At 33.8% G+C, this 12,247-nt stretch overlaps 1 protein-coding gene across 1 annotated transcript; it reads left to right on the top strand.

Moving 5' to 3' along the window:
- The first annotated feature begins 10,668 nt into the window (after positions 1–10,668).
- LOC148949855 (uncharacterized) lies at positions 10,669–11,004 on the top strand. The gene has a single exon (XM_089091426.1). The coding sequence runs from the start codon at positions 10,669–10,671 to the stop codon at positions 11,002–11,004; it is 336 nt and encodes a 111-aa protein (XP_088947552.1).
- The last annotated feature ends 1,243 nt before the right edge of the window (positions 11,005–12,247 follow it).

Genomic DNA, 12,247 nt, shown 5'->3' with positions numbered 1-12,247 from the left:
TGCATTTCAGTGTGCATGGGCTATTTATCCAATGAATAATGGTTTTAAGTCAGAGTGACTTAAAACCTCTTGAAAAGCAGGATCAGCAAATATAAAAAGTATCAAGTGTTTGGTTGGGTACTTTCCAACTGGCAGTTTATATTAAAGGGTTAAGGGTGAATATGCTGTTCTTAGTAATCTAATTTTTTTTTTCAGCTAACATATGGCTGATCTGGCATGAGTTGTAGTCTATGGAATATTACTTCTGGGGACATTAGGGTTTGTTGGAAAAAGTATCCTTTGTGATACTGAAATAATAACAGCCAAAAATGTTTCTTGGATTTTTGCACACTGGCAATATTGTTTGCCAGTGGCAACACTGGCACCTCAAAGGAGGACTAGACTGTGGGATATCTGCTACATTGCTTACTAGCAGAAATATACTAGCAGCAATCACATTCTTTTCGAACCTCAGGGTATGATGTACGCTTTGATATGATTTGATATATGATATCAGCTTTGATATACGATCAGATACATACGAGTTCTTAAAATGTTGTTATACAATTTCACCTGAAAGTATCTAGCATTCATACTCAAATTAACCTTTGAGTAGTACTAAGAGTATTTGCTCACAATTTTAGCAATTGAATTTTCCTAGCACCAACAAATTCTGTTTTTCCTGTGCCTTCTGAATGCACAGGAACTCTGTTTTAAGCTCATTAAGATCAATAAAAGATCATTAAGTGAAAAGTAGAATACGGAAATTTAAGCGTGTTTTAATAGGGCAGTGCAGTAAAAGTGTAATTATCGTAATTGTTTTTGGGAATATCTAATGCGTTTTGGCATCTAAAGGAATCATATGAATGTAAAGTAAATTTTTCACCATAATATGTGAATGATTAAAATACAAATTCCTGCTATTTAAATTTGGGTATCAAATAAGCAATATCAATAACTATCTTACACCTACTTCATTCAGATTTTTATGTATTTGTGAAACTGAACCGGCTACTGTCCAGACTGGTACTTTGTTTGGTTAATTGTTTTTCTAAATCTGTTCTAGATAAATCTTTTTTTGCATTATTTGGAATCCACAGTGGATTATTAAGGCTATTTTTCTGGGTGTAATAGACGCGGGAGAAACTTGTGAGTAAGAATATTGGCAGAAATTTTTTTTTCCGAATATGTTTCTTGGAGGACCAAAAAAATTTTCACTTTTCGTTGTCAAATTTCACTTGTCATTCGTTGTAATCCAATTGAAATCAAATTACTAGCTCCTGTCCTTACTAAAAATTATAACTTGGCACTCATGGTTGAGCAGGGGTATTTTTTTTTAAACATGTTTTTTTTAGAACGTGTTTATTGGAGGATAGTTTTTTGGAGAACCCAAAAAAATTTCACTGTTCATACGTTGTAATCCAATTAAATTCAAATTACTAGCTCCTGTCCTTACTAAAAATTACAGTTTAGCACTAGTGGTTCAGCAGGGGTATTTTTTTTAATATTTTTTTTTTTTTTTTTTTTTTTTTTTTTTTTTTTTTAAAGGGAGGTAGTGGGAAGATTTCTAGGTTTTGTATGGGTTCATCTTCTGGAAAAAAAGATGATCGACGCGATTTAAGGGTAAATTATTAGTTCAGTCCCCACTAAAAATTTACAGCTTGACACTCCTTAGGAGATAGGGTTTTTCTTCTAGAAAATGGCTGGCAGATGTATTTATATTTATATTTAGGCAATTATAATTGCCCAAATAATTACACAAGCACAAGAATTGCACAAACACAAAAAAAAACAAAAAAAAACTAAAAATATACTGTTTTAAAAGGAAACCCCATGGGTGCATGGGCCCCAAAAAGGAGGGGGTAGAGGGGGGCTCCTGTTGTCTTGGTGTCTCCTGTAATTAATTCAACATAAACAGGTTTTTTGTAGGTGCATTAACTTACAAAAGTTAATAATTAGCAATGAGATTAATCATCAAAACAATCATTGTGATTGATTGAGATGCATAACCTAACCAAACGTAGATACCTTTTTTCCTCCTAAACCTCCAAAAATAATAAATTGGTATTCCTTTTTTAAACGTATTTGAAAATTTTGGGAAGAAATTTTATTTTTCAATAAATGAACAAAGGAGCGAAATATGTATGTATATATATAAATTAAAAGGGACGCTAAAAAGTGACAATATTTTAACTACAAAGCCAAGATAAAAACTGGTCAAAAAGGTGGAGGGGACAAAAATAAGTGAATGAAAAATAAAGAGAACGAAAAATAAATATCCATAAAAATTATTGATTTTTATTTTATGGGGCACTAGGGTATGGTCTCCATTCTCTGTAGCAAAAATTGCTTTCATTAATATATATAACAATCTATAAGATGTTTATGCCCAGTTTTCTTCCAAACAGTTATTTTGGATGTCTTAGCACTATTTTGTTTGACATTTTTTTCCAGCTTATCAGAGCATTGAAGAATGATGATCAGATGATGTTCAGCCGACAGTTGGGTGAAGACGACCCTGGGGTGGAATGGATAATGTGTGCACCTTTCTTTATTTAACATCTGGATAATTGTGTATTTCAGTGTGAGTGGGCTAGGGCTTGCAGGGACATTTCAGTGTTCATGTCTTGAAAAGCAGGGTCAGCAAAGATAAAAAGTATTAAGTGTTTGATTGGGTAATTTACAACTGGCAGTTTAAATTAAAGGGTTAAGGGTGAATATGCTGTTCTTTTTAATATTTTTTTTTTTTCTTTTTTTCAGCTAACATATGGGTGATTAGGCATGAGTTATTGTCTATGGAATATTACTTTTGGTGAAATTAGGGTTGGTTGGAAAAAGTATCCTTTGTGATACTGAAATAATAACAGCCAAAAATGTTTCTTGGATTTTTGCATGCTGGCAATATTGTTTTGAGATGCTGGAAGCACCTATAGGAGACGGATACTCAAAAAAAATATTCTGAATATTTTCATCAGATTGATGTCAGTGTCGGCAAAGGGGAGAGTGATCTAGCCCCAAACTGAATAAAACCGATCCAGCTTTCAGCCGGTAATAAATTATGGACGAGTCCCAAGACTGGAACGGAAGAAACAATATTTAAGTATGGTGGATCTTTGCTCTATGATTCAAAGCATCCCTAACATTCCACCTCAAAGGAGGAATAGACTGGGATATCTGCTACATTACTTTTTTTTTATAAATAAGACAACAAACCTGACAGAATTTGTTTTGTCTACTTTAGACAAAACTAAAGTTGGCAAAACTAAAATCGGGCTATAGTTTTGTACTTTAGACGAAACTAAAATCGTACTATATCTACGATTCTGGGTATATCATGGTCCAGATTTTTTTTTTTTTTTTTTTTTTTTTTTTTTTTTTTTTTTTTTTTAAGACAACAAATCCGACAGAATTTGTTTTTTCTACTTTAGGCAATAGTACGCCAAAAAATATAAGCCCGAATTATTTTTTGTCAAAATATAGCATTAAATATCTGTTTTCCTTTAACATCGTTCAAACTCTCCCACGGATGGATGCCGATCGATCATTATTGGCAAGAATTTTTAAGGTTTTTTGCACAAAAAAAAATCTTTACCATAGCAAACTCTATCTTGTTCAAACTGTGTCAGGTCCTTTAATTTTATAGGTACTATTCTAATCTAATCCTCTTTTTCCAGATGAAAAACGATATTATGTTTGTAGTAACTAGTTTGAAAATGTTGTTTGCTCAGAAATTCATTAACCTCTGAGTATGTTTCGGTTCCTGTGGGGAAAAATAACTTATGAGGAAAAATGGATAATTTTGAATTCTAAATCCAAAAGGTTTCGGCTTATTTATTTGAAGACTTTTTTAATTTTTTTAAATCCTCTTCACTTTTGATCTCGTTTGTGGCTATGCCTTGCATGCTTACTTTTTCCAAAATACGGATCCATAAAATGATACGTACCATAACGTTGGTTTGGTTTTATTAGGGGGGTTTTATGCAGAAATTTTTTAACCCAAGTGGACTTTCAACAGAAGAATTGAAATTGTGTTATTAAATTTGTATGATAAAACACAATATTTCAAATTAACTTGTGCCATAAAAAAAGCAATAAATTGGGTCATCTTGGGTCCCCAAAGGGCATGCACCCTGCGATTACAGCTCCCGCTTCTCCACCCTCTTGTCAGGCCTTTACCTGTATTGAAATTTGTATTATCGTAAATTCGACTACTAGTGATACTATGCTTTATCAGCATGAAAAAGTCCAACCCTAATCGCGTGAAAAAACTTCGCCCTGCTTCCTCCATGCTTGCCTAGAATTCTTGTTGGGATAATATATTTAGTCATATTGCCTATTTTATAGAAACGCATAAGACAGAAAAGGATCATTCTTTGATTCACAGCCTCTTTTATTCGGTTTTATTTTTTTCTGAGGTTTATTTAAAGATCTTTTTTTTTCTTTTATGGTTTCTATCTATAGCTGTTCAGTGTTTATAATCTAAAGAGTGGAAATATCCGGAATATTCATTCCCTTTTTTCTCTTTTTCTTTTCTGAATGAACTTTGCATTATATTTTATCCATAAAATCGATCCTTATTGAATTTTTCGGGAAAATGTGGTGTTTTAATAAAATAATACCAATATATGATGTCGAAGCGAAAATAAACTCAGTCAGTTTATATATTGAAATTATCTGTCTTTTTTGCAGAATTTTTGCTGGTACGGCTTCTGCTTTCTTAGTCTATCAAATCACGAGAATGATGAGAAACTGGAAAGTTACCAAACATAAAATTTGTAGTGATAAGTAGGCTTTAAGTGAAAATAGCCAAATTGAACTACTGTCAATTTGATTATCTGTGTAATAAAATTTACAACTAGGTCCTCTAGTGCCACGAGCCTGTGTTTATCGTATATTTATCGTTTTTTCTTGTTTTTTTTTGTGTTTGTGCAATTCTTGTGCTTGTGTAATTATTTGGGCAATTATAATTGCCTAAATATAAATATAAAAACATCTGCCAGCCATTTTCTAAAAGAAAAACCCTATCTCCTAAGGAGTGTCGAGCTGTAAATTTTTAGTGGGGACTGAACTAATAATTTGCCCTTAAATCGCGTCGATCATCTTCTTTTGCAGAAGATGAACCCATACAAAACCCAGAAATCTTCCCCCTACCTCCCTTCTAAAAAAAAAAAAAATACCCATGTCAACCACGAGTGCCAAGCTGTAATCTTTATTAAGGGCAGAAGCTAGTAATTTTATTTCAATTGGATTACAACGTATGAAAAGTTAAATTTTTTTGGGTCCTTAGCCCATGCACATTGAAATGCACCCTGAATTATCTAGATGTTAAATAAAGGAGCAAACATTTACCCAACCACGTGCAGCTTGGACAAACACTTCTTTGTGCCATTTGTTCCTCGCATAGAGGGTGATGGAATCCAGATAAATCACTCTCTAAAAACTCCTCTAGATTAAAATCTTCCATATCTTCAAAATCTTCCATATCTTCAAAATCTTCCATATCTAAAATCTTCTTCAATGCTCTGATAAGCTGGAAAAAAATGCCAAAAAAATAGTGCTAAGACATCCAAAATAACTGTGTACCGTGAGTAAAATGATATATTTAAAATACAAATCTTCCATTCGCAACAAATGACGCAACACGATCAAAATCTTCCATTCGATGGTCTTCTCTAATGCTCTTATAAAACTCCTCTAGATATAAATCATCTTTTCCAATGCTCTTATAGGTGATGGAATCCAGATAGCAATCACTCTCTAAAAACTCCTTTAGATGAAAATCTTCCATTCAATGGTCTTCTTCAATGCTCTGATAAGCTGGAAAAAAAAAATGCCAAAAAACATAGTGCTAAGACATCCAAAATAACTGGTTGGAAGAAAACTGAGCATACAAATCTTATAGATTGTTATATGTATTAATGAAAGAAATTTTTTTCTACAGAGAATGGAGACCATACCCTAGTGCCTCATAAAAGAAAAATCAATAATTTTTATGGATATTTATTTTTCGTTCTCTTTATTTTTCATTCACTTATTTTTGTCCCCTCCCCCCTTTTGACGTTTATTTATCTTCTTAATTTTTTTTCTTGACTTTACGCAGTTAAAATATTGACACTTTTTAGCTTCCCTTTTAATTTTTATATATATATATATATATATATATATATATATATATATATATATATATATATATATATGCCCTCTCCTTTTTTTAATGTCTCTTAAATTTGTTTCTTACTTGTCTTTGTTTAAGTTTAGTTTGACCAGTTTTTATCTTTTTAAATTTTTAATTGACTTTTTACAGTTCAATTATTGACTTGCAAATGATTATTCATTGTGATTTTTCTTTTTTCTTGTTGTTTTTGCCACTTCTTGTGTAGTCATATGATTTGTCGACTCCGAAGTTCAAAAATTTGGCCCTTTGTGGGCTTGAAATATTTTGAAATAAATATCTCTTATCTCTAAGAGGAATACACAGTAGATTTATTATATCTATTTTGAAGCCCATTTAAAGGTTGTCAATAGGCATTTGAGCCCTTGGTAGTACCACATGGATTTTGAAAAATGACAACAATTATTTAGAGTTTGGGCAGGAAAGTGCCCAAACTGATGCTATTGCTATTGGAAGAAACATGATGCTATTGGTATGACACATAAAGAAAGCCTCAGTCAATCCAATAGAAGATGCTATTATCACCACATCCAAAAAAGTCACCAAGTCAAATCAAATGTCAAGACAATGTTGATTTGCTTTTTTGATGCCAAGAATGTAGTGCATTCTGAATTTGATTGTCCATGTTAGACTATTATTCAAATCTTTTTTTTTTGGAAGTGTTAAGGAGATCACACAACAGTGTTCATGAAAAGAGAACAGAATTGTAGCAGACAGGTGACTGGCTCTCTCACTACTGCAAATACACCTACACACACACACCGATCTCTGGCTATAATTTTTTTTTCGCTAAGAACAACATGTTTCTGCTGACCCATACACCTTACTAGCCCAAAATAGCTCTGCAACTTTTTCTTATTCCTGTGAAACAGTCAAGGAAAAACGGAGATGTCAGCCATTTCTCAAGATGGTAACAAAAAATGTTCCAAACAGTAGAAGCACTGGTGGGGTAAAGTATTAGTTGGAATGTAGAGTACTTTGAAGGGAATAGGGTATTTTGTTAAAAGTTCAAATATATAGGTTTAAAAAAAAAAATGGTTTCTTTTGAGTGCCCGCTTGCAATATCAGCAAGAGTTTTGAAAGATAAATGTTCTTCTTTTTTTCATGCTAGGTATTTCCACTGCAGTTCAGCTAGCTAAAATTTTGGTTTCCAAAAGGTTTACAATTCACCACTTCTGGTTTAATATATCTAAAAAAACATGAATAATCTTTGCAGGTTGACCATTATAAACCATGAGAAGCAAATTTTATGTTTTGATATAAGCAATTAAATTACCTACCAAAGACACTACTTAGTTCAATTTTGATGGGGAAAAAACGCTCTATTCTGGTCATCTGAATAGATCTTTGCTTTTATATAAGCACATAGTCATAGTTGAAAAAGGAGGGTGGGCGTCAAGTTTCTTTCCTGGGAAGGGGGGGGGGGGTGGTGACATTCAATGCATGAAAAACATTTCAAGGGGGATTCATTTTCAGGAAGGGGAATTACTACCAGTGTACAAGTAATATTACCATTTTAGGCCACACTAAATGACTCATGTTATATTAAAGTAAATCTAGACACAGAACAAATAGGAAGTAAATAGCTAGCAAAAATGAAATAAGAAAACAAAGAAAATAAAATTGGAAAAATCGTGCAAAAAAGTAGAAGCATGTAATTAGGATGCAGATTACATTTCTATGAAGGTTTTGGACAGACAGGCAGTACAATAATATTTTCTGAAAGCCCGATATTTGGCACGTGGCCAACCAGTGTGCTATTGAACTGAAGGTGTACGAAAAGAAACAAAATAGTAAGCAATGTTTAGCCTTGTAAATGGGAATTAAAGGGAAAAAATAGGTATGTGTTTTTTTTACATTCATTTGATGCTTTTGTTTAATTCTTCTGCAAAAAAAAAAGAAAACAAATATCGAAATTTCAGAGGTATAAAGTAATGCATTTATGCTTGTTGTAAAATGTAACAATAGACGATCGTGTTGTAAAAATATCAAATATTGTAAAAACATGAAACATTATAAAATGATTAATTGAGTCGGTGTTTTTCTCCTTTTTGTAAAGTGAAAGTGGATCAAAGAGCTAGACAAATTATAAAGGAAGAGATAGATAGAAAGAAAGAGAGAAACTGGTTGACAGACCTCTCTCTTCACGCTAAACTTTTTTAGTAATAATAAAAACGTTCTGATTCTAATTAAACAACCCTTGTGTTTCAGGATCCCCCTAAAAAAATCCTCTGAAAAGTTTCTCCTACGTAAAATCCTCCCCCACCAGAAAATTATCCCCGGGCAGTTCCATCCTCGCTGCAAATTCCCCCCAGAAACCTCCTTGCGGACAACTCCGTCTGAAAAATGCACCTTCGCATACCTTTCTTTGAAAAAATTCTCCACATATAAAATTGAGTCAGCAACGAATAAGTCAGACAAATACAAGGAATTTTGCATAGGAATTCGGGCAAATTCTCCCTCAGTAAATATATCCATCTATCTAGTTATCTATCTATGTAACCCTGACTGCAAAATTTTTACAGAATCTGACCTCTAATTATTTTTTTTATCGTTATGGTGCCATATTACACCCTAATATTTTACAAGAGAGGGAAAAGATTGAAACGTCTGTTTTTTTTTTTTTTTACCAAAACAAATCCGAGCTTTTTGAATTTTCTTTGAATGACTAATTATATATATACAAGGCCAGTTATTTTGGGGCTATCACCCTCAATAGCTCTGTCCTAAATAAAATATTGATTGTCTTAAGCCTATTGAAGCATAAAAAAGGTTACGTCCCTTTTCAGGGACAGTTCGCCATCTATGACAAGAAAATGTAAAATTTTAAAACAAAAAATTTCTGAATCAAGTAAAACGTTTTTTGCACGATTTCTGAAAGAAGAAAAATGGTGAGCCATATTTACCCTTGCAAATGGGAATTAAAAGGAAAAGATTGACAATTACTTGTGTTTTTTTCCGCATTCAGCTGATATTTACGTTTTATGGGTCTGCAAAATGTTTTCACTAATATTCTTAGCCGCGTTCCTAACTTTCTTCCCTAAGACACCATCAGCAACTTCACAAATTATCATTTTCCTAAAATTATTCCATCCATCTCCTACATTATCATATTTTAAACTCTCCAGTATAGTGTTCAACTGTTCCTGGAAATTTTGTCTCAAATTCTCATCCTGGAGTCTACTAACGTCATAACTTCCCGGGAGATAGTTACTTTTCCGAAATTTCAGCTTTAAATTAACCCTAAATACTACTAGATGGATATCTTTACTTTTAACATAAATAACACCTTTACTCCTACATACCCTAGTATCTTGTATTGATCCTGCCAGTCTTCGGTTTATGGTACCATAATCAATAAGGTCTGGTGTCTTACCATAACGTGAATACCAAGTTAACCTATGGGTTAAACTAGACAACGGTCCCTTCCTTTCGGGGCTGAATAGCATGGAAGCTAGAAAAGAGGCTACAGGCAATGTTTCGGACGATTGACCCTGTTCCAACCAGTAAGAGCATCTGTTGGCAATTATAAGCAAAAAAGCAAAGAAAAACTGAAAGTTCTAAGCGAATGTAACTGGAAAAAGATTTCAATAGAGAAGGAAGATATCATTTGTAGAGAAGTGCATCACCTAGTTCCAGATAGCTTAGAAACTTACCTGCAGTATTTCTGAAAGTTCTTTGACGATCAGATTCATGAACTCACTGCTTAACAAAGCAATATTTTTGTATTTGAAATTGAATGATTTAATCTCCATCTCCGTCCTGAGGAGCTAAAGATTTTTGTGGGCGTCCTTCTGCTCTTGGCTGTGATAGGAAATCCTTACTGTCGTGTGCAATGGGAAGCAGCTATAAGTTACCCTCCAATTTTTGGCGAGATGGACAGACAGAGGCTGGATAAACTTAAACGATTTCCTCATTTCAGTGATAATAATAAAACTAAAAATCTGGGGAGCCAGGGCTTGATAAGCTGTATAAAATCCCGCCAGTTCTGGATCCTATCCGCTCAAAGTTTTTTAAAGTAGCTCCTGAAGAGCATCACTTGCTAAATGGTCAAATAATTCATTTCAAGGGAAGGAGCACTTAACAGCCGTATCTCTCAAGGAAACCAACTAAATGGGGAATGAAGGTATTTAAAAGAGCGGGTATCTAGGGTTCGTATACAATTTCAAATTTTAACAAGGAAAGTGCAAACTTTTAGATAACAACAAAGAGCCAGATCTTAGACTTGCAGGAACCATAGTTCTATGGCTTGTGAGGTCTTAGCCTGAGCAAATGAAATACAACGTCTATTTTGATAATTTTTTTTTGAGTTTGAGGCTGATGAGTTGGTTCAAACTGAAAGGATTTCGATCTATTGGAACATTGATCAAGCAGGATTGAAGTTTCGTCCTCCTTTCAGAGGCTGAGTTAGACAATAGGAAATGGGGTCAACAGACTATAGAGCCGATTTCCGCTAAGGCCTTGTCAAATGTCTTGACATTGATACTGTGTGTTTAGCCTCAAAATATGGGAAAATTATGCCAAATGACACTCGAAGACGCTGGAACGACAAAGACAAATCGTGGGCTGAAGTTTCGCGGCCAGAAATTGTATACGAATGCAACTACCATATGGGAGGAACTGACTTAGCCGATGTGCTGCCAGAGATTTGTCAAAAACAACTTTGGTCAGGAAACTGGCACATGACAATCTTTTGGTGGCTCATTGATACTGCTATCTGTAACAGCTGGCTGGTTTTCCATTCCAACGTCAGAGTATTAACTTCAATAAAAGATGAGCCAAAGGTTTTGGGAGCCTTTCGATCTGAAGTTGGTACAGGACTGTATGCAGCTGGTCGTGCAATCACACATTGAATGTGGGACACTTTCAACATACATAGAAGATACTCCGATCCGTTGCCATAATGAAACACGGCCACCAATATCTGCTCAGTCCAATGGAACGGATCACTGGCCAAGGAAATCTGAGAAGCAGAGTCGTTTTAAATATTTGCAAAATTTTTATAAAAACTTCGAGTGCGTTGTTTTTGGTCGGACGACCAAAACCAACTGCTTCAAAACCTTTCACATAAATTGAGACTTTACACTGTCAATCAGTCTAAGAGGTTGATGTTGTATATTTACAAAAATAGGCAAAATTTATGATTTTGTTGCAATGTTTCTAATGCACCGTTTTTATCAATGATATAGCCGAGGGATCACTTGGATAGCGTTTCAGATTTTTCCAAGGCAAATTTTAATAGTGACCTGTATAGGGTTAATGCTCACCTATTCTAAACAAAAAGTTTGCTTTTTGTAGAAAGGACCTAAAAAATTGATTTTCTTGGAAACCTCAAAACTAAAGTTTAGAATCTTTGAAAAAGATGGAAAATACACAATTGAATGTTATCTCTGATTCGGTCATTGGTAATGAAATTAATACAGCAAGTGAGTAAGTACCGACTGAGTCAATTTTCAAAGAGATAAGACTGTTGTTCTTTTTTTTGCCTGTATTGTGATAAGACTTAGAACCGGCAATCCTAGCGATCACACGCGAAAAGAATTGCTGAAAAAGAATCATACTATGGAGAGAAATGTGCCAGTTCGTGCTTACAAAGGGCTAGATGCCATACTGATTTTAATCGGATTATGTCTCTTTGCTGCGTCTGTAAGCATTTCTTGTATGCGTTATTTGAGGATATAAGTACAGTCTTTACATAATAACAGTCAGTGCAAGATCGAGTGACTTTCTTGTATCGTTTTGAATTTTGAAATTCTTCTATCCCTAACTGATCTAAAACAACGGAGTTTAGTTAACAATTATTAAAATTATTGAAATATTAATTATTAAATTGTTAGATACAAAAATTCTCCTTGGTGTTAGAACCACAAGGAAACAACTAAGAAGAAAACAACTGGAATCACAATAGCACCCAATAAAATAAGGCCTGTAAAATGGGAGAGGGGGGAAACCAAAGAATGTGCAAACCTACTATGTGCAACCCTACTATATCATTTAGGTTTTTTCTAGGAGCATTAGCAACGAAGAAAATTTCCAATTATTTTGTTTACGACTGCAACAACAACGGTTACTGTTCCTGCAATTGTTAGTTTTAGT

This window comes from Artemia sp. Qi Xiang Cuo, chromosome 7, assembly GCF_049724085.1.
Source record: "Artemia sp. Qi Xiang Cuo chromosome 7, ASM4972408v1, whole genome shotgun sequence".
Classification (NCBI taxonomy): domain Eukaryota; kingdom Metazoa; phylum Arthropoda; class Branchiopoda; order Anostraca; family Artemiidae; genus Artemia; species Artemia sp. Qi Xiang Cuo.
The sequence above is the reverse complement of the archived record's forward strand: the minus strand, read 5'-3'. Positions and strand labels throughout refer to the sequence as shown.